Below are 23,507 nucleotides of genomic sequence, written 5' to 3' on the forward strand. Positions count from 1 at the left end.
TAATTATCATTGCCGTTTTAGGGTTATGGGTTAGAGGTTAGGAGCTCACCAAATCGGACTCACGGAATAGTAGCAGACCCGAAGTGTATACGCTTGACCAACATTTCCAAGGGACTCGAGAATTTGAATAATATGCTGTACCGTAGTGACGCGACAATTTATCGAAAGACAGTTAATCGAACCGCCTGTTTATCGAAACGACAGTTCATCGGACGACGAATCTCCCGAAACAAATTTTATCTAGGGTTAGTCGTTCGTTGAACAGTCGTTTCGATTAACCGTCGCTCGATTAATTGTCGTTTGATAAACTGTCGCAGTACCGAAGGTGACGTTGGTACCGAGCCCATATTACCTTCTCAACTGCCCTGAGTGTGCGGTAAGTTAAACCGACTCGGGCTTTCTAGCAAGTGCTTCAGAATTATTTCCAGAGACGCAGAGATTTGGACGCAACACCTAAATCCACACTAGTACTTGTGTAAAGACTGATATCAAATGATGTTTTCATCAACCTTTGTAAGGATATGACTGTTCACTCCACTAGTGGTGGTTTGGTTTTTGAATTTTTATCCTCAGACTAACAAAGCATTGACAGGTTATTTCTGTTAGTTTCGCTTACTTGTACAGGCGTAGGGCCGGTAACTGAGATTGAAATAGTGAAGTTTGTTGTCGGGGAATTATATTCCATCCACCAGGTGCCGCTGAATGGAATGCGTAGCTCAAGCGCATTCCCCAAGAGCCGAGCTAGCGCTTAACCAGTGAGCTAACGGGGCGGACACAGTCTCGTTTCAAAATGTTTTAGATCCAACTCATACAGAACATACTTTCTTGACAAATCTAAAAATACGACGTGCAAAGTCGTTCAACAAAGCAAATCCGGTGGCTGAATAATTTCCATCACTACAGAATTATAACTTTCAGCAATCAAATCATAGCAATTGCTTTAAAGGGCGGTTAAACATGGTGATATATATAAAATAATACAGTGAAAAGCAAACGAATCAAATACATCGCACTCATAAATCATCAACGCCATAGTGGAACTTTTGCATCTTCTAAGGTAAATCAGTCGCAGACCATTTGCTTGTCACTTACTGCCAGTACCAAAAAGATCGCACAAGTTGAAACTTCGATGAGCAGTCTAAGTGTTGTCAGGTAAACCCAGTCCAAATTAGGAAAACAAGAGCTCGCAATTTCAGCAGTGACTTTTTAAAGTAGATACAAAGTTGAAATAAAACCGCACATGAAATTAATAAATATCAAACCATAGCTTTGATAAATCAATGTACCGGTATCAACTTTGCAGGATTAGCTGGATATTTGTGAGCCACTTTCAACATGTTTTTAAGTTGGCCCACTAAATGAGAACTCGTGATATACTTTCCAAAGTTGCTTTCCCATTCAACTTTTTTTTTTTTAATTGCACATTTACAATCGCAGATGTCAATATGAAAGCGACTTTTGTAAGGTAAGCAAAAGCCTACTTCAAGCACTGCTTTCCAATGTTGCAGTACCAAAATCAAGCAATTTGAGCAGCAGCAGATGCCTTGCGGGGCGACTTCAGTGTTGTTGAGAGCCTTTCACCTGGCTTCCAGCCACAGCAAGCATCTGGTCAGCACTTGAGTATTCAGAACCTACTTCTTTGAATTCCTTAAGTGATGCTTTCCCATGCTGTGAAATGAATGACTGTTCGGTTGTTGTGAGCTGCAAACAACAACAACAAAAAATGTACATACTTGTATTTTTGCATAGAATGTCATTTTGCAAAGGAAGATATTTGCTGTCAGAAGATATTTCATTTTCTTGATGTCATTTTGCAATTGTAAAAATAAAGATTGTTACTACTTTGCAGTAATCATAAATGTATTTTGTGTCTGTTTCGACAACATGCAGATGCTGCATTACATATTATACTGTAGATGAGATAGTGCAATAGAAAATCATCACTAAGTTTCTTCTTCTCATCAAGGTTGGTTGGCTTTGAATCTTTATCCTCGGACTGACAAAGACTTACTATAGTTTGGAATATTTATTGAGGGTTTTGGCGCAAAGCTGGTTACCGAGATTGGCAGGGTGAAGTTTCCGATTTGTGATTGTTGAAAATGTTGTTGCCGGGGAATTGTTCTAGGTGCCGCTGAATGGAGAGCAGCCTTTGAAATACGTCGTTAAACTGCACACCTCTAGAGCCGAACCAGCGTCGCTTGATGTTGAGTTGGGCGCTTAACCACTGAGCTAACAGGTTGGAAGCAATGAAGCTCCAACAACAGAAAAAACATAGCATAGCCTATTTTTGTGAGTGTAGTAATACTAGAGTGTTAGCATACATTCAAATCTTGACAAAAAATGAAACAATATGAAATATCATAATTATGATGCTATGAGTCATCTCATGTCAAACTTATTAAAACTCTCTAAACATCCAATCTACAATTATACACAAATGACGCTTTAGATTGGTTTAAAAAAGAGCCACACTGTCAATCAAGTTTTACTTCTCAAAGAGCATGCTTAAAAGTAAGCAATATTAATTGATCTTGTTAAAACACAGTTTGTCACAGTTTAAAGTTTATCTTTCTAACCTCTTCACCCAGTTTCTTCACAGCAACAAGTATTTCTAGTTTCTGTTGGATAAAAGCATCTTTAGGTAGCTTTCCAATTTTGAAGTCACGTTCAAGTCCAGATAACCTAGTTCTTAGCTGGCCTGGTTCTTTCTTTGCAAAAAGTCTAATAACCTCTGGTGTTTTAAATGCATCTGATATAGCAGCTTGTATAGCCTTGAAAAGAAATACAAATATTTGTGAAAGGAAAATGTTTTAAAATGCATAAAAGGTGGAAAGCTTTATTGCATACCTAAAACATATATACTAATTTTACATACTTAAAACAAGAAAAAATAACTATCTTCAACAATAACGATGCAAATGGCACTGAATTTTCCTATTTAGTAGTTTGGTCATGTCTAATCTTTTCGAAATTTTAGCTCGTTGTTGCATCCAGGCTTACACCTGGTGATTGAAGATTTAGACTAAGTGAACTGGAAGGCAAGGAAGCCAATCTTCATGTCCACCTTCAGGCATGCCTTTAAGTGTCCTGCCAAAGACACAGCTACATGCTCATGAGCGGTGTCGATTGTCGAACCAGCGCCTTTTCGATTGTCATTCCAGCGCTCTCACCACTCGGCTATGCAGCCGAAATTTTAGCTGACTGCACCATTACAAGCACAAACGTACCAACTGCATTGCATTGACATCATTCACTAAGGATATATCTCCTTTAACCATCTTATCAAGAGCCTCTTTCACTTCCTTTAGTTGTTCAATAGTTTCTGCTTTCATTTCCTCATATTCATCTTCAAGTTCCTCTCTGTAAATGGATGAAGATCATGAGTCGACTAAACAGATTTTTGAGAAAGATTTAGTCTTTCATGTAGTACATTTTTCTAACTGACTTTATGTACTTTTTTTTAAATCACAGCAAACCTACTTTACAATTAAAAATGCATAAAATTTCAAGTACATACAAAAAAACAAAGATTTACCGGTGGATATGCAATTATGCATACTGAAAGCTTGTTCTGTCAGTACGGTAATAAAACATAAGATGCATTTTAGAGAAACTTGTGTATTTACAATAGGTTCAGCTACTGAAACTGTTAAGCAGTATATGCATATCAGCAGTAGAATGTCGGTTGCATTACCGAGTCGCGAGAGCCCTGGAACGACGTTCAAAAGGGTGTCGGTTCGACACAGCTCAAGAGCATGCAACTGCGTCTTTAGCAAGACACATAAAGGCATGCCTGACCCTGAGTGAAGGTGGTCATAAGATGGTTCCTTGCCTTCCTGTTCACTCAATTTAAATCTTCAATCACCGAGGGTAAGCCTGCATATGACGAGCAGAGGAATGCCTCCAAATTTTAAATCAGGAAAACGCTTGTTACTGAAGAGCTATTAGTGCCCAAGCATGTTAGTTCTAATCACTATGTCAAGTAGTTGTAACAATGTAACACAACGTAGAATTGACTGTTGAAACTAAAAAAATTGTGAAGTTATAAAACATAACTATAAAAAACCTTGCTGCAAAATTATAGATTGCCGATAGCACAAAACAGTATAATAGCCTAGCTACTACAAACAGAAAAATGTCTTGGCTCACTTCGATTCTTCTAAATCAGCTAATTGATGCACAAGACGATCAATTTGATCAACTAAATTCTGCTGCAATCTTTTTGACTCATTTTCTCCTCTAGAAGTCATGATAACAAATTAAATACTCATCACACAAATTTATAGTAACTTGGGAAAAAACAAAGTTTTTGGTTACAGTAATACGCATAATAATAATAACTGTGATAATGAAGAATTTAATCAGTTATCAGTCTGAAACCACCAAGTTGTCCCGAAAGCTCAGTTGGTTAGCGTGTGACTTCTGGAACGAAGAAGCTTCAAGATCAAGCGGTGCTGGTTCGACTCTAGGGTTGTACAGTTGAGCAACGCACTTTATGCACTGCTCTCCATTCAGCAACATCTAATGGATGGTATAATTCCCCGCAACAAGACTTCAACAATCGGAAACTTCACTCTGTCAATCTTGGCCACTGAGCCTGTGTCAGTGATTCAAAGCCTCTGCAAGTATGTGAAACTGCCGGGATTAAGCTCTGCAAGAAGCTTTCCCAGTCCAAGGATAAAGATTCAATCAATCAGCTCAGTTGATTAGCGCATGACTTTATAAATAAAAAAGCTTCAAGATCAAGTAACACTGGTTCGACTCTCAGGGTATGCGCTTGAGCGATGTATTTTAAGAACTGCTTTCCATTCAGCGCCACTTAATGGGTGGAGTACCGTAACTCCGGCAACAACACTTCGGTGGGAAACTTCACTCTGTCAATGACTGAGTCTGCGTCCGTGGTGCAAAGCCTCTACAAGCATACAAAACCGCTAGGATTAAACTCTCAAAGAAGCTTTCCTGGATTAAACTCTCAAAGAAGGATAAAAAATCGATCAAGCACGCCAAGCACCAGAAACAGAACTCTACATCAACAAGCCACGTCCCAAAGTTAAATCTTTTTGTGCATCATTCAAGCCAGGGTTGCCAGGTATCGCCAAACTTATTTTCCCACAGCTGTCTGGTAAGCTCCCACAATGCAGCTGCATTTCACCAACACATTTTAACACCACAGTTCAACTTCAATGTGATCACTATCTGAAGGTAGTCACCTAGTTTTGAGGCAAATTTTTCTACTGGAGTAGTAAATAAGGACCGTGTAAGGTGTTGGTCACAGCGGTAAACCATAATCTCTTCGTGGGAAAATTGTAACATAAAGTTCCCGGATCCGTTTGTCTGCATGTAGTGACCGAAAAAGAAACACTCCTCGAAACGTCTATTCAATAAGTGTATTCCTGTAAAATTAGCCCGCGGCTATCGAAATCGAGATGCAACGCCTTACACCTCTAAAAACTGTCACTACGATACAGATTACTTGGATAAAAGACGGAGAATTTGTCCAGCTAGCAAGCACCAAAAACCAGTTAAATGTGCGACCGACTTCCAACAAACAACTTCAAGAATGAATCAGAAAAATTTGTGATAACTCAAAGGCACGTGAGCAGTTCGTGTGACGCAATATTTCATGTTTAAACAGGTTTCAACTGAAACAGGTTTAAACAGGTTTGACACAAGTCTTACGAACGATGGTGCAATTTTGGCACATGTTTTAGGAATTTCCATGACGTAATATTCAGTAGACTTGAACGGTTTTTATATGACGTTTGATTAGGTGAACAATTGTCTGGAACAGGTGTAAGCATTATTTTGCACCCCCTCCCTGAAATCTACTAGTATAGGCCCTTATTTATTAGTGGCAGTGTCTAAAATGTTTCTCAAACCATGAGTTGTTAATTTGGATCAAAGACACCTGACTTTGAATCTACAATCTTTGGGGACTCCATGTTAAACTAGTTCACTATAGTTAAAGAAAGGGAAACTGATCTGACGCAATGATGGATTGTTGCATTACCCCCTACGTTATTTTTCAATGATCAATTCATCAAGGTTATAATTCCCCCTTTGTGGTTGAAGCAAAAATCTTAATAAAAGGTTTAAGTTGAAATGAAATGCAGACAGCAAAATCTGTGCCGGAAGAAAGTAGGTAGCCTAGGTTAAGCATTCTATTTTAAAATAAACTTATTTAAACATTTCTGTTGGAAATTAAAAATGAAGTAAAATAGAGTTGTTTCGAAATGAAAATAAACGAACTTTGCTTCGATACAAAGTATTTTTAACTTTCGTTTTGAACAACTTAAATCAAATCATAGCAATTCAACGGATCTGGTCGAATTTTCTAAATAGGCTAAGACTTATCTAAACGTTGAAAATTCACAGGCAGCCTAGGCCTAGCCTATATAATTCTGCTAATCTCGGTAACCGGCCCTGGGTCAAAAACCTCTACAAGTATGCGAAACTACCAGGAATAACCACTCAAGGCTTTGTCAATCCGAGGATATAAAGATTCAAAACCAAACCAATTTAATGTAGCCCATGTGAGCAAGAGAATCATGCACAGCGTTCAATGTCTCAAATCACACTGACTCTTCTCTTGCCAGGCTACAGATCTCTATCACTCTAATTTTAATCTCCAGAGAGCGGAGTAAACGTTTTTATGAAACTGTAAAACCAATGCAGAGCCGTTTACAGTGGGCTACTTCCATTTCTCTCCCTTGCATCTGATTGGGGAGTGCTATCCCGAAAAGACTGGGTGAAGCTCAACCGCTATTTGTAGGCTACTGGAGTGAGACGCTTTAATTGTGCTAGGCCTATATTTCAATGGAGTCTTTCCAAATCGCCCTCTGTTTGTGGATCAGACACAGGGGGATCAAACAGCAAAACACTATCACTGTTTCATTCAATACGGTAGGTCATTGCTCTGAAAAGGGCCGCTGGCATTTCGCATTTCTCTCTGGAGCAGCGTAGCCTACTGTTCATGAAAGAAATCAAAGGCTATGGTCGAAGGGGCGCCGCACTCCGCAGTCGACGACATGCCTTTAAGTGTCTTGTCAAAGACATAGCCACAGTGCAGCTGCCTGGGCGATAACCACTATTAAATAGAGCTCCGAGTGGAAGGAGAATTCTTCAGCAAGAGTCCAAAGTTTTATCTCCTATAGAATGCTTTTCAAAGGAAGGCCTGGGTGTGGCTCAACCGCTTTTACACCGACGTCGGACTTTTCCACTCGAACATGCACAAATGAGGTAGGCTATGACTCCATCCACGGTCTGTGAGTGTGACAAAGAGGGCAATAAACTGCAAACCACACCAACTGCCACTGCACCGTCTACCATGCGCCAGATGGTGTGCGTAATCTGAATGACGAATCAACTCAGTGGCTGCTCCACAGTCCACACCCTAACCAAAAATCGATGCTTAGCCGCCGCCACTGCACAAGGGTTGGAAAAGGCACAGCCCCCCCCCCCCTTGTAGTAGCGAAGAAAGTTTGTAGCCTACGAAGAATAAAGGCTACATGCTCTTGGTCCACTCCGACGAAGAGTCACATGCTCTTCAGCGGTATCGAACTGGCGCCTTATCGAACGTCAAACCAGGGCTTTCACCACGATCGGTTATGCAGCTTAGCCTTTCCGATTAAAACGTGGAGATAAAAATGTTGATCATAGGCTACAGCAACAACACAGTTCCATCAACTTCCATGGCTGCAGCGCCTGAATGGAAACACATCTGCTACCGTATGACTTCATACTCAAGAAGAAGCGAGAAAAGAGACCAAGAATTCTGTTTCCTAGTTAAAAAAACTGTAGCCTACTTTTCTAGGATTTTTAAGCAACCAAATATCCTCCATGAGATGTTCCACAGTGCAAGAAGTCAACTTCTCTTATAGAATCATTGAATCAATACGAAACTGCAACAATTAAGTTTACTAACATGCAATCGCCACCCAAGAACACAATGATTCTTTCTTATTTTATCAAATTCTTTCATTTGTGACATCGACAGCACTTTGTTCAATGGTAGCCTATGTTTTGTGATGGTGACTGAAAAGGAAACTCATTTGAACTAAACTTGACTGAACTTAATTCTTTAATTAAGGTCCTCTACTGTAATTTGGCATCCTTGCTTCCAGGAATTAATGGCTGCCTTTAATTGTATTATTGCAATCTTAAAAACGTTTTTGCTATTTGATAAAAGAAGGCTATCGGTGGTTACAAAAACTGCTTTTCATCTTAACCTTCAGGCAGATGGTAACCGAATATAAAACTGAGGACACGTCAAGTGTAGTGTTAGAAGTTTGTTGTCGTTGTTGAAGAACTGTGTCAAAAATGAAACCAAGAGTAAATTTCATAAATAGGCGGACGTAACGCTCCAGTTTATCGTATTGTTGTCATTTTTTGATCTATCGACGATAAAACGATATAAAAGTGACGAATTTGCAAGCTGGAACGCAGCCTGTAGGAATGTAGCCTGCAGTAGGCTACACCAATCAAAGAAGGCATATCGCCTAATATAGCCTATGTATCAGGTTAGCCATATCTTGTGGCAAAAACTGGATGTTGTAACGACAAAAACGGTAGAGGAAGTGCGGGACTCAATAGTGCAATAGGTTACCTATAGCCTACGTAGCCTCCTGCGTAGCTCTACAATATAACCGAGCGCATTGACAGTTAAAAACACTACCGTTGACAGGAGGGTGCACTTTTGGACCCAAGCCCGGGATGATTTTAGGGGTCCATAATCTTTGCAAGGGTCCCGGGAATTTGAAAAGCCACAGCGTATTCTTTGGATACTGGATAACCTATAGTACGCTCTTCTTGAAATTGTTTTGCTTGGGAGCATGAAAATCTTATTACTACAGGGCAGGTATGGAGGAACCACGTGGACCTGTGCCCACCTACTTTATTTTCTGGGTGGGCCAGCCACCCACTTTTGAAAGCCAAACTTCTTTAAAAATGTAGCAAAAACGGCAAATCAGAGAGGGAGTTCCAAAAAAACGTCTTCACTCATTTGATACACACTAGTTTGATTATCTTTGATAGCTCAATGATGAAATTTAATCTTCAAACTTTTCTGTTGAATGGCAACGCGTGTGGGTGTGGTTGCCTGTGATTGGTAGAGCAATCTATCAATTAATATACCTAATTTATCTCTTAACAATGATATCATTACATATGCACGTACTGTATAATGCTACAGATTATTACTACCAGGTGGTATTATAACTGTGGGTGCATTGTTTTTTATTTGTGTGTACATCGCCATATTTTGTACAGCGCCATAGAGCAATTTAACAATTTGTAAATTGTTTGGCCAAATCGGGTCCAAAATTAGAAAATTTTCGCTTGTTGGCACGAAAGGCAATAATGAAAACACAATGAATAAACGATTTCAAGTATTAGGAATGCCACAATGTTATGGGGGGGGGGGGTCTGGGAGACAAAGCCCCCCAGAAGTTGTATTGACTTTGACTGCTGCGCCTCTGGGCCCACCTACTTTTTAAATGGTTTCTCTATGCCTGGCACAGGGCCCAAATTATCCTCTTATCTGCTCTGGTTAAAAGTAACAGCGTATAACTGCAACCGTGTCTTATCGTATACACGCGATTTTTATCGTAGGCCTACAGCAGCGCTGAATGATTTAACGAGATAAAAGTGTTATTTTAAACTCGTCCCGATTTTAAACTTTATTTAAAACACAAGACAGGCGTTTTATTCATTTAACATATGCAGATTCAAACGACCTGTTTAACATGAGGCTGCCGGTTCCGTGTGGTAGTAGGAATAGGTTACAGTTTCCTAGTCATGACGAATTGCATTGTTAAACAATAGTTTTCCTGAATTGTTAAACAGATGAGATGTCTGTTGACATTTACATGGACAGAAGACAAAATTTTACAACAGCTGTGAAAAAGCAATTTTCAGCACAAAAGTGTAAACTTACTTGGTTATTGTAAAACAAATCCATGGACATATTTAACCTACTCGCTGTCGTCTCTTATTTTAAACGAAAACGCAACACCTCTAGTTTCACCAACTAAACCCATAAAAAAATGAAAACAAACTCATATCCCTCTGCGAGTGGGCTACAACAAGCATTGTTTCTAGCACTAGTTGCAACGTTCATCTGATGAAATTGAAAGTAAAATTAACAACAATTTTACTTTCAATTTCATCAGATGAACGTTGCGACTAGTGCTAGAAATGATAATTGTCCTGATGAACACCCAAACTTTTCAGTATTCAGTACAACAAGCATTCCGTAAACTTAAGAGTAGGCTAATGCAAGCGTATACGTGGCACAATCAGTAGCATTGTGGGGCCCTGGAACTTAAAGAAACCTCCGTATATTCTTTAAATGTGGTAGGCTTTTCTAATAAATGTCTTGATTTAGGGCGTGAGAATGTCGTTAGTAGGCTACTGGGCCCAAATTATCTTCTCAACGGCCCTGAACACAATTCTTGCAAAGTTGCAACCAGAAGCCTACTAAGTAGCCACAGTGATCTTAAGCTTGAAGAATCCCAATCCTTGTTGGTTTTGCTCGGATCTCGTGCTACATTGAAAAGTCTTAGCGGTTCTGTTCAACAACATGCGTTTTGCGTCATAAACGTGTAAAACAGAATTTAAAGTAGGCTATTTGAGAGTTATGACACTATGAAACACATAGGCTAAGTAACATAAGTGTAAGTATAAAATTTTTTAGTATTTCTTCAACTAGAAAACACACAGACCAACAAAACAAAATAAGTCGTAAATCAGTAGCCTCTAAGGGGCACAGAGGGCAAGTGCTCCCCAATAGATTTGAAGTTGCAATATAATTTTTTATTAATATTTCTTTGAAAAAAAATCTTTTAATAAAGTATAAATTTTCTGGAAATATGAAGTGGTATGAAATATGAAGACATGTGAGCGATAAAAGTCACCACCCAGATAACGAATTGTCATTTGCACATTGATTCAACGTCTACGTACGTTGTAAATGTAAATTTAATGTAAAAAGGGACTGATTAGCTGACTCATGTGTCTCTTGAATAGCATAACTCATGCATAGGCCCATTGGGCCTATTTGAAACGTTTCTGTTTTCAAAACTGGTTAAACAAATATCCAAAACATTGTAATAACACGTTACTGATGAATTTGCGGTTTAAAAACATTGTTACAGATCAAGTAGCCTATTTATAAACGCATTTATGACATCATCGTCACATCAAAGTATTATTCGTTTTTTATGTTTTTGTGTTGTCAATCGAGTGTCATAAGCTCATAATTGGGCCAGGGCTATTTGGTGACGTGCTGACTTAAATTATTGTAGCGCTTACTGCATTGCAGATTTTTTTCATGCAAAGATATATCCGTATAAAAAGCGTATCGATAAGCCTACCATCAGCACCACTCTTAGCAAAAAAGATTAAGCTGAACCATGGCGCTGCCGCGCTGAACAAACAAAATTTGTTAAAAGATGCAAAGTAGGACATTTTAAAATGAGAACAACCAGCAGTGTAGTCAATAAAAATATAAAACTAAAGGACTTTTTAAAACTCGTTTGAGAAATAGTTTCTTGACATTTTTCTCATGTGTGCAACTGTGCATACTGCTCGAGTTCGCGAATAATCAGAGAGATGAAAATGGACAGATATTACAAATGCGTATTGGATACGATAATGAGTAAATTTCGAACTTTATAGAATAAAAGTTGTCGAAAACTAAATTCAATCGTCAAGTTAAGCATTTGTGCTTCTGAAGTGCACTCCTAATCAAATGAGTCACACTAGGCCACTCGTATAACACATACCAAACCAGCTTTGGATTTTGATTTTGGTGCAATAAAACGTTTTGTAAAAAAAAAAAACTGGTCATTTATCCAAACCACAGAATGGTAAAAATGTTAAAAAACGGTACACCTAGTCGCCCTAGTATTTTGCATAAGCAGAAGTTATACTGATGACATTTTTGCAATTTTGCAGACGTGCGATATATCATTCTTGATTTAAGTGGATGAAAATGAATAGATATTATGAAAGCGACGAAATTGCAAAATTTTACGTAAAATATCGCCCACATTACCCAGTTGAAATAGCGGAATCGTTATTAAAGTTTTACAAGACCAACCATGACAGTAATCCTCCCGAAAAGCTAGATTTGTTGGTTGATGTCGGCTGTGGGAGTGGCCAATCAAGCGAAATTTTTTCTCCTTATTTCAAGCAAATTGTAGCTGTGGATGTAAGTATGGAGCAGCTCAAACACGCCAAGAAGCAAAATCAGCACTCCCACATTGAATTTGTGGAAGGGACGGCTGAAAATATACCGATTGCAAGCAACAGTGCTGACGTCATTGTGGCTGGGTCTGCAGCACATTGGTTTAATTTCCCCAAATTCTACGATGAGGTTAAACGAATCTTAAAACCTTCAGGATGTATTGGATTATTTGGTTACTGGAATCCCAGGCTCTTCACTAACGGTTACTGCTGCTTAAAAGCGAGTGATTTATTGGAGCAATTGATATTGGAAGGAGTAAAAGACGACCCCAAAGTTTTCCAGACATACCTAAACATTAAGAACCATTACAAAAGCATATTTGACGCAATGCCATTTGTGACGAAACAGCATATCGACAACATTAAAGTCTGTCAGGAGTGGTCGATGAATGATGTTTTGGGATTCATGCGATCTACGGATTCATATTATTCTTACATGAACAGAAAAATGAAAGAACTGGAAGAAAGGGAAGAAAGTGTAAATCCGGAAAACGCTGAGTTGTTTGACTTCGCAGTGAAGTTTTCAAAAGATCTAAAAAAGCTATGGAAGCTAGAAGCAGAACCTGAAAATGAAAAGATTATGAAGGCTCAATTTGATTTCTTCATCGTACTTGCAAAAATTTAAGGTTTCAGCAATTGAAATCAAACTTACGCTAAGTCTAGCAAATAATCTACCATTGGATAACAGAAATTCAACGTTGATGACAGCATCTTTTAGGCTACTTAGATTTAATTATTGGAAAATATTTTAAACTTTCTTGAAAAAAAAAATGATGCAAAAATGCAAAGGTCCTTGACGATGATTAAGTTTATATTCGTATAATCATGTATTATGTATTTTTCTTACTTTTTTTTTTTAACTTACGTAACTAACACGAGGAGGTTGACAACATGATGATATAAAAAAAATCTAAATCAGATGTTTTTACTTAGGTGTGCTTGGGGAGTAGCCTATAATGGGAGCATAATTTTACTAAACTTTGAAAGTGTGGAATATCTTACTCTAGTTTTGTTACCGGTTTTTTATTTTAGAAGCCTGGTCTACGATAAATTTTGTTTAACGTTCTGGAATTTTTTTTATTAAATATATAAACTATTTCGTAGCACAAAAATGTTCCAATAATCAGTTCTATTGCATTATTTTTGAAAATTTGCAGTTTGTTTATGGCATCTCAATTTGACTTATTGTTGAGCAAAATAGGGATAAAATGTTTTCCAATTTTTTTTTAATATTTCAAAAAACAATAGCTTAGGCTACATACCTTATATAAGTTATTATTTTATGTGATTGGTGTAGCCTACTACAATATCTGACCTTTCTGGCAAAAGAATTGCTGGAATTAAATGACAGTCTTGCATTTTATGACCTTAGCCTATGGTTTAAGCATCCTGTTTTTCCTTCCTTGCTGTAGGCTATTTTTTTCTAATTCTGAAAAGTAAGTAATGTAGGTGTTAATTTTTTGTTTTGTAATTAGGCTACTATGAGATCCTAAGAATTATATTTTAGCTTTGTATCCTTCTTTTGAATTAATAACTTGGTTGCAATATGCAGCGTGCGCTGATTTAATTTATTTACTGGATTTATCTAATTTATCTTACGACGAACATTGACCGAATGAATCTTGAAAATAAAACAATAATAATATCGTAGATTATTTTAAATTAAAAGACAAGGTAAAAAACTTTTAGTTGCTGCATACAATATTTATTTACGTTTTCTGCAGTTGACGTTGTTCCTAAATATGATTGTGTGTTTACTGTAATTTTAGTTTGCATTGCCGAACGTTTAATAAACAGTTTATGTGTGCTTGAACCTTATTATATAGCTGACAATTCAAGACCATGGCGACACCCATAGACCTATTTACTGCATATCAACATGCTTTGTTTGCTTACGTACAGTTCATCTCGTTCATTGACGGCTTTAACCCTTTGAAGGTTGGGGGGGGGCTGTCAATTCAACTTTTTTGTATCAAAAGTTGTATCTCTAAAACCACTGAGGTTGCGACTACGAGATTTCTTGACTTTTCCTAACTTTTATTTACCTCTATTGAGCTGAAATTTTGAGCGAATAAAGGTTATAAATTGAGAGATATAAGGCATTTCTCAGCACATCCTCTGAAATATTTCATATTCTGTTTATATGTTATTTTGCATTATTATATGTTATTTTGCATTATTATATTATTTTGCATGAAAAATATAGATTCAAATCGAGAATATGTAAAAAAGTTTTAATCACAACATTACAATGCATGTTTTTCATTACTCTACCAAAAAATAATGTGTAAACTCACGCTACAATTACAGTCAAAAGTCACCTCAACATTTCAACGTATATGAGCAGTTCTAAAATTCACATAGTTTTAATTTTCGGATATGCTCAGCGTAAATAATTTTACAAAGTGAATCCCAAATTTTGAAATCGTGCCTTAAAAAATAACAGAGATATCACTCCTAAAGCATAAGAAGAATCGACAGCCTCCCCCCAAACTGAGCATAATAATATCGTAGATTATTTTAAATTAAAAGACAAGGTAAAAAACTTTTAGTTGCTGCATACAATATTTATTTACGTTTTCTGCAGTTGACGTTGTTCCTAAATATGATTGTGTGTTTACTGTAATTTTAGTTTGCATTGCCGAACGTTTAATAAACAGTTTATGTGTGCTTGAACCTTATTATATAGCTGACAATTCAAGACCATGGCGACACCCATAGACCTATTTACTGCATATCAACATGCTTTGTTTGCTTACGTACAGTTCATCTCGTTCATTGACGGCTTTAAAGTTGATTTAATTTTTCTTGTTTGTCAAATCTTAGGTCTTAAATGTGTTCGAGCAGATGATACATTTTTGATTGCAATAAACCAATCACTGATATTATTTATTTTCTGTTTAAGTTATTTGTTGTGATTGTTAGACGATGTTGGTGAAATAAAAAACAGAATATATCAACAAACGATTACGACAGTAGGCCTAGTAAGGTCACAAAAGACAAGTAGTTTATACAAAGAAAAACGATTTTTGTGGGATAGCGCAAGTAGGCTAATGTTTTTATATTTTGTCTCAATAGTCAACAGCAAAAGACAATATAAGTCGGCTAAATCGACGTACTTTTGCATTACTCGACACTTTCTAACGAGTCTCGGCAGAACGCCTATGATTTTAAACACACCCACTCCAAGTTACTCATCATCACCGAGTTCAATGTTTCGTCTGGCTCGATATCATTTTGTACGGATCCGACAAAAAAAATTGGTAGCATCGACGATTTCTTTGACCAACTAAACATCATTTTGCATTTCCAATGTGCCAATTGACTTGCGGCGATTCTTTGCAGGTTGTTTTCACACATTTTGTCGTCTTTTTCGCTTTCAAGCTGAGTGCTAGGCTAAGTTTTAATTCGCTGATTTTTGTAAAGCCGATTTGTGTTTAGGAGCTGTCCATAACAGACGTCCTTATAAAATTGCAAAAAAATTACCCTTCTTCCCATGTCTGCAAAATCTATGTCTCATAAAGAAAATTTGCAGTTTGCAACCCCCCCCCGACAGCGGACGTCTTTTATGGACAGCCCTTTATGTAACATGAACGGCCACTGAATAATGAAAATTACGATTTCAGACAACGTCAGGAAAACCTTCAAAGCTGAAATTTTTTACTTGAAAAGTGGGACGTTGTAAAAACAAAGATTGCTGAGTGACGCAAATTTCGAGAACAAAACGTGCATTTCAGTAAATCAAAAGCTTCAAACTGCTTTTGTACGAGATCAATCACACAAAATTTTCTTGTTTTCAGTCTTCTGCTTTGCGCAGCAAGTTTTTCTTTTTGGCCACTGACCACATTGACAAACATCACTTACGTATTGTCTTGTTCAAACAACTGTTGTTTTCAGGCAGGCGATGATCAGCTTTTATTTTAAAACTAACCCATGGACTTCTAAATAGTAGAATCTACTACTTACTATTTCTAACCAATCCTTAACTGCTTTCCAAACACGATGTTCTAAATATATATTTTTGCAAAGTGAGATTATAATCAGAGCAATTTATACCACAATTACATATAGTAAGATCAGCAAAATACTATGATATTTGGGCAACTATCCCACTTTAGAACATACAGGTTTCTCCGAAACCACAATAGATGAAGACCAGGCGCGGATCTAGGAGTTTTTTTCGGGGGGGGCCAGAAAATTTGAAAATCAATTAAACAGAAAGAAAAAGATAAAACAGATATTAACAATGATACTACGACAGTAGCGTAGCCAGGAATTTTGAAAGAGGGGGTTTTTACGGCCGGCGGGCGAAGCCCGTCGGCGTCTTCGCCAAATGCGACACCCAGCGGCGGGGGTCTGGGGGGCAGCCCCCAGAAAATTTTGAAAAATTGCTTTGAATTTGGTGCATTCTGGGAGCATTTTCAACAAAAATGTGGGTATAAATATTCCTGTAAAATGGTGATAAGATCATGTTTTCTTCGGATTTTTCGGTAATAAACCTAAGTCTCTATGTTTTCTTGTTGCTAATTCCTGGCTGAGATATTTAAATGTTTGGTATTGGCAAAACTCGCTCTTTTAATGCAGTTTCGTTTAAAATTAGGAAAACTTTATTTTAGAGAAACAGAGACTGAAAGCATTATTCTCAATATCGTGATGTCACACGCGTGCCAAAGGGGGAGGGGGTTGTAACCCCCCCCCCTCCCCTTGGCTACGCCACTATACTACGACATATACGATATGCCATAAAATAAAATATACATTAAAAGAAACAGCCATTTCATCAATTGTGAATGTTTGAAAAATACATTTTGCTTGAATAAAAATTGCTAAGCATGCAAAGTAAACTTGAAATCTGGTTTAAAACCCTGTATGCAGTGTCCATGACCAATTGGATGTTTGTATGTTTGCAAGCATAGACGGCAATTGATTGAAATTATAATGAAGGCTAAAAACTATAAAACAGCCATTCAAGGTTTCAGATTGTTTCAACTGACGTCATTTGGTTCAGCATTGGTTTCAGCTGAGTCAGCTCCAACAAATGTTGCTATTAAAATGCATTTACAGTTGTATAACGGAATAAAGGAGTCTGATCGATGGATGATTTTAACCATAATAATAACAAAAAATTACCCCCCCCCCTCCCAGATAAGTGAAGTCTGCCGTGGGACTAATATCAGTTGTGTAGACGCATATCAAACGATTTGATGCGGATACATAGAATTTCAACAATAATTCCTCGCAACATTTCGGGGGGGGGCCCGGGCCCCCTGGGCCCCCCCCATAAATCCGCGCCTGATGAAGACTACAAACTTGGAAATATCTGAATTAGGTCAAAAGATCACAAATAGCGCTGACAGATACAAGGCATGCACCGTTGAAAACTAATTTTCAATTATTTTAAAACTTTAAAACAACGCTTTAGCAAAACGTTGTTTTGAAGACTCTCGATAACGCTTTCCAATGGTTTTCTCAACCTTAGTTTGTAATTTCAGCTTACGTTTGAAAACCTGTGGTGTTCGGTTACATGGCACAACAAAGAAAACTGTCTACTCAGGCAATAAAAATACAAAAGTCAACAGAAATAGAAAAGCAATGGTTCCACATTTATTTAATGTTTAGTGTGTTCCTGGCTTGAAGCTTGGTTATAAAAAAAACAAGCCATTAAAGTAAAGAAATCTAAAAAGTAGTAGCCTACATAAAAAGACATCATTTGTACACAAGTTGTTTTAAGAGTGGCGTTAAATTAATTTGGCTAAATTCATCATAAGATAACATATCGTCTTTATTTTTGTCCAATGATGAAAAAGCTTTCTCTGTTCTTTCTATCGCGCGCTCTAGTGCCGTTTTGTTTACTTGTGGTTGTAGTCGGAAGTAAGCCTGAAATAAGCAACACAGGATGATAAAATCACAATAAAATAACTAACACAATATTATTACGTAAAACAACCAATGTAATGCGCTTGTAATGGGATGGTGCAAGGCAAACGAACAAAAGGACGACAAAAAATGAAATATTTTGACAATATCAAGCAAATTACAGGAATAAAAAGCATGCCGGAAGCACTAATAAAAACAAAAGACAGAACAAAATGGAGGCAGTTCATAAGGGAGATCACAGCTGATCAAACATGATCAATCTGTTGAAGAAGAAGAAATGCGCTTACATAATTTGACTATAGCCTGTTAGGTAAATGAGGTAATTTATAGGCTACTGAATCCACGTTTGATTGTACAAAAATGGCAAAAAACACTGATAACTATGTTTTTAAGCAAGATGCTTACTCAGAAACTTTAGGATATGCTGTGAACGTTATAGACATCTAAATTGAAGCTTTTCTTTAACATTTTGAAGTTTTTACAGTTTTAGCGTAGTTTGCGTGCCACTCGTTAACCCTTGTTATTGTATAGCCTACTAAAATATGGGTGGAAGCTGAATCGAAGATTATATCATGTCCCTTAGGCTAGATAATTCCTATTCTGCTGCTTCCGTATTCGCAGTGTAGGCAGTAGGCTAACTGTCTATTGTCGCAATGGGAGCAAAATATAACATGATTATTATTATCATTGCAAGCAAGATTTACAGTTGTAACCTTGTGGAAGGCATATTCATATTCGCAGTGTACTTACAGCAAGAAGAAAAATCATTTCCTTCCTTGAAATATAACCATCTTCATCTTCGTCTATCAGTCGAAAGGAAAAACGTCGCTTTTCTTCTTCTGTGCCTTTTGAAACTGCTGACAGGCCGCATGCAAATTCTTGAAAATCGATTACACCATTTTTATCGGTGTCATACATTCTGCGATGGAAAACAACCAGTGAGAGCAAAGGTAGGCTAGAGCAGTGAAGAGCAACGTGGTCCAGGTGGACCACAAGTGGTCCACAGAGAATTTTCGGTGGTCCAGGGATAAAATAATTATTTAAAATAATAAATAATAATCTACAGGTTTACGAAATCGTACAATGTTTCATCATATCCTTTCCAACAACATGGTTAGTTGAGGCTGGATTTTCTGTTATTAATGACATTTTTTGTAAAAAAAGAAACCGAGTTGATATTAATAAGCGTAGTACAGTAAGATTAAGATTGAATCAAACTTTTACTTGTAATTATGACTTAATGTGTGACAAACAACAAACTTAATGTGTGACAGAACAAAGCAGTCACTGACGTAAAATTTTATGATACTTGGTCAATTATTACTTATAAATAATTGGTTAAATTTATTACTTATTACTATGTTGTTTTTCTAAACTTAAGCCACAATTATAAATCTGATATACAAAAAAGGCTATGGTCCACAGAGATTTCTAAAAAAAATTTATGGTCCACAGTCACAAAAAGGTTGCTCATCACTGGGCTAGAGCAATTAACAGAGACATGACAGATTAAACTTGGTTTAGTAGTCGGCATATTTCAGATGGAAAGAAAATAATTTACAATAACTTTTTGATCCCAGACATCAAATGTTTCTTTTTTTAGTCGTTTTAAACTAAACATCATTGCAGTGTGATGTCAAAGAACAATTCCTTTGAAAGACTTGTTGTATACGAAGGTAAACCAAGAATTCTTGGCGGCAATATTAGAGGTGTAAGTTAAAGGCTAAAAAAGGCTCAAACTCATTGCAAATGCTGTTTTTGAAATGCAAAATATAAACCATCGAATGAAATGTTGGGCAAGCTTAATGCTTCTAGCAAGAGAGGCATAGGTAGTCTCAAGTTGTGGTAATATATTTCTTTTACGTGTAGGGATGATTTTATTGAGATTTTTAAATGTTAATTGGCTGTCTAATGAAATTCTGTATGCCAGACGGTTATTTTAACTAATTTGACAACTTGACTCCATTCAACTATTTCCACACAATTCTTATTCGAATTATAATTTTTAGTTATCAGAAGGTGTTCATAGTTCATATAATATTGTAGTTCTAATAACAAAAATGAACTTAAACATTATAGAATAACGAAATAATAAGAGATTACGAATTATCACGTTTTAGCAGTCATCCAATTTGTCTGTGTTCTAATTTTTATTTTTTCTCGTGTCTCTTCGTCTCTCCCGCCAAAGGGCGAGTGTAAACAGTTTTATTTTCTGTTACCTTTTTTCTGCAGTATTTAAAGCAGCTTAGATGGAAAAATACAAAATCTTTAGAAAATGACGTATGGGTTAAAATGGTTCATTTGTTAGGAAGGAAAACGTGTTTGGCATAATACTGGATTGCTACAGTGTGGATCACTGTCGGGGCTGGCCAATTTTAATGCCAATGTCTTACCATGCAAAACATAAGCTTTTACAATTTTTCCATTGAGCTTATACGACACGTTCACAAAAACAAGAGAACAGTAATTCTTATAAGGATTACACTGTTTTCGGAAAATTTCACTGGTTTGGATCTCTGTCAATGAGGTTGCTGGTACGTTGCTTTTGGTTAGAAAAAAAGATTCTTAGAAATTAAAACGCTTCTTTACCTGAAAACAAATTCGGAAAATTTTTCTGCGTCTCCTTTTGGATACTTTTCTTTGTATATTCCGTTGAGGTCGTCCTTACTGATGGTTTGAGAAGGATGTCTTTTTTTGAATTGTTTGTAGAAATCCAGTATCTCTTTTTGACTGAATTCAGTTTTGCTTAAAATCTCAGGCAAATTGTCTGGTTTTGAAGGCAAGCTACCCATTTGGTTCTTTTGCAAATACGTAGTAGTCTATATCTGAACGAGTACACAGAATATATTTTTAATAAGTTATATATCAGCAGCCTGCTGTAAAGAGTTTGTTTTATCTTCTGTTTAATTCGTTGCCAGAAGTTTATAAAAGGTGTTTTGGAAGCTTTCAATACTCTCCTGCTATGTCTTGGCAAGACGCATATAGCCAGGTGCTGACTATATCTAGTGGCGTTGATAGGAAAGTCCAAGGGGTACTTTTGGACCCGGGATGGTTTTAGGGGCCCGTAACCTTTCCAAGGAGACGGGCAACTTGAAAAAGCGTATTTTTTGGGTATCATGCGTTTTTCTTATAGGAATGTCTGGATTGGGAAAGAGGATCTCATTGGTAAGCCAACTGGGCCCAAATTATCCTTTTAACGGCCCTAGAAATCGAGATCTTTTCCAATAGACCCCTTGGCTGTAGGCCAGGCAGAGTGCTACTGTTTTGTATAAAAATGGGGTCATTTTTATCTCTAAAAATCCCCGGCTAGTTCATTTTGGTATCCCTGTTAACTTGTTTAGAGGTGGACACGAAAAATGTTTCCTTGGCCTCTATTATTATTATTATAGATACATTATTCCTGGCCACACCTTTTGAAGTCATCTATATGCAGACTTGGACAACTAGATAATTCTAGTTGTCTAATTCGATAAATTAGAGCGAAATGTCGCCAATTCTAATTTTAATCTAATTTGGTAAAAACCTGTTTGCTCTAATCGTAGCCTACAGTAGCCTAGTTCTTATCCAATCTCCAGTTTTGCTAGAAATTTTAGTCTGTCCAACAGTATTTTTTGGCAAATGGAAGGATACTGCGCTCTTATCAATGCCATACAAAGAAAATGCAATAAAACGATCAAGATCAAAGTGTCATTCCATTTCTTGAGCAGCAAAGTCATGAAAAATGCGATTAATTCATCAATTTACTGACGTTACAATGCATATTATGACGTAAGTGGTTTTGGCGCTGTGATGGTGGAATGACACTTTGATTCCGAGTTGTCACATTGGCGTTTTTATCCAACTAAAAAAATATACAACTGCGTCCAACTAATTCTTATCTAGTTTAAATTCTACTCTGATTTGTGAAAACTTGGGTAGCTCTATAGTTCTAATCCTAGTCTAATTTGTAAAAGCTTAAATTACTTTAATTCTAATCTAATTTCGAAAGACTACAAAAAATCTTGTTGTCCAAGCAGGGCCGGATTTATCTGATGGGGGGCCCCCCGTGCAAAAATTTTTTTCGCGCCCAGGGCGGGAAAAACCACCTCTACGTCTACAGTAGGCTAGCATTAATCCAGCACTGCACAGCATTTTGCAGAAACTTCAAAAACTGAAAGAGAAAAAAACACAAAATCACATTTATCCACGTAGGGGCCCTTCAAAAGTCGGGGGGTCCGGGGCACCTGCACCCTTTGCCCCCCCTAAATCCGGGCCTGTGTCCAAGTCTGTTTATATGACCTAGGACTTGACTCGAGTAATTAACCGGAATACAATTAGATTTGAAAGCAAATTTTGTCACTTCACTTCAGACCAGCCCATTTCGCCATTTGTGACCTTTACTATTAACAGACTTCAACCACCTTTATCAAGAAAGACGATTGCTACAGGCTCACTTAACTTTATCTACTGCTTTGAGCAATAACCTCAATGTCAAGAGACAAAGTTGCTTCATAAAATTCTGCTTTTCTTGACACGCTTGGTTCTTCTGACTTTAAACGCTAAATAAAGTCTGTTCAGTAAACTTTTTCTGGTATTAAAATCTGTTTGCCTTCAATCACACGCAGAGCGAAAAGCGCTGCTTGATTAGGTAGGCCACCTTTGAAGTTTGGGAAGAAGGCACACAGCTTTTGTTGTTGACTGACTGGAATTTATGGCTTTCGTTGATAGTACTGTTAGTGATCTATGTCTTTGTGTATCATTTCACAGGTATCCACTGAATACAACAATCAAATACCAACGCTTTCATTTACATTCTTTACACAATGCTATGTCAATATAAAAACCTCAAATGAAGCGTAGCGGGAAAATAATGGGCCTGAAAAATAATATTATCCACGTTAATGCAACGATGCCAAACGTTAGCTTACCATCTAAATAAATTTTTCTAAAAAAAGTAGCATAACGTTTTTGTTTTATCTTTTTCACAATAGTATTACAGGGTAGCCAACGGTAGATAAATTTGAAGAGGCCCACGATACTATATGGCTACTCAATGCGTCTCCAGAGAGCAAAACCCGTCATTTTTACATTGATTTAACGTTTACAGACGTTGATTGGCAAATAAAGGTATTTCTTCTCTTTCACCCTCCCTCTTTACATGCACGGCCTAACCTAAACCATTGCTATTTTGCCACCCTTTCCTTTTGTTAGTTTTGTTGCTGTAGCCTAAGTTCATTTCTACAGTATCGTTTCTTTTACGTTTCAACAATAAAAAATAAATCGCATTGAATTAGTAAGTAGTAGCCTGCATTACCAAGGAAAATTATTCCATTTTTTACAATATTTTCAGATTCACGATGGGGATTAAGTTAAGCCGAAAAAATGTTCGACTGTTAAAACTGTTT

General features: G+C 37.1%; 3 protein-coding genes across 3 annotated transcripts; 1 reads left to right on the plus strand and 2 right to left on the minus strand.

Moving 5' to 3' along the window:
* Positions 1 to 806: 806 nt before the first annotated feature.
* LOC145765084 (protein LZIC-like) lies at positions 807 to 4,291 on the minus strand. The gene is made up of 4 exons (XM_082576829.1): positions 4,150 to 4,291; positions 3,228 to 3,360; positions 2,577 to 2,771; positions 807 to 1,701 (listed from the first exon to the last, which is right to left on the minus strand). Exons 1-4 carry the CDS (start codon positions 4,248 to 4,250, stop codon positions 1,558 to 1,560), a joined length of 573 nt encoding a protein of 190 aa, XP_082432955.1. The 5' UTR covers positions 4,251 to 4,291; the 3' UTR covers positions 807 to 1,557.
* Positions 4,292 to 11,992: 7,701 nt separating this feature from the next.
* On the plus strand, positions 11,993 to 12,871 carry LOC145788321 (putative methyltransferase DDB_G0268948). Its single transcript, XM_082600099.1, has one exon. It carries the CDS (start codon positions 11,993 to 11,995, stop codon positions 12,869 to 12,871), a length of 879 nt encoding a protein of 292 aa, XP_082456225.1.
* Positions 12,872 to 16,244: 3,373 nt separating this feature from the next.
* On the minus strand, positions 16,245 to 20,944 carry LOC145765561 (neurocalcin homolog). The gene is made up of 3 exons (XM_082577397.1): positions 20,713 to 20,944; positions 18,874 to 19,042; positions 16,245 to 18,123 (listed from the first exon to the last, which is right to left on the minus strand). Exons 1-3 carry the CDS (start codon positions 20,913 to 20,915, stop codon positions 17,953 to 17,955), a joined length of 543 nt encoding a protein of 180 aa, XP_082433523.1. The 5' UTR covers positions 20,916 to 20,944; the 3' UTR covers positions 16,245 to 17,952.
* Between the last annotated feature and the right edge of the window lie 2,563 nt (positions 20,945 to 23,507).

Source organism: Aplidium turbinatum, chromosome 2 (genome assembly GCF_918807975.1).
Source record: "Aplidium turbinatum chromosome 2, kaAplTurb1.1, whole genome shotgun sequence".
NCBI lineage: Eukaryota > Metazoa > Chordata > Ascidiacea > Aplousobranchia > Polyclinidae > Aplidium > Aplidium turbinatum.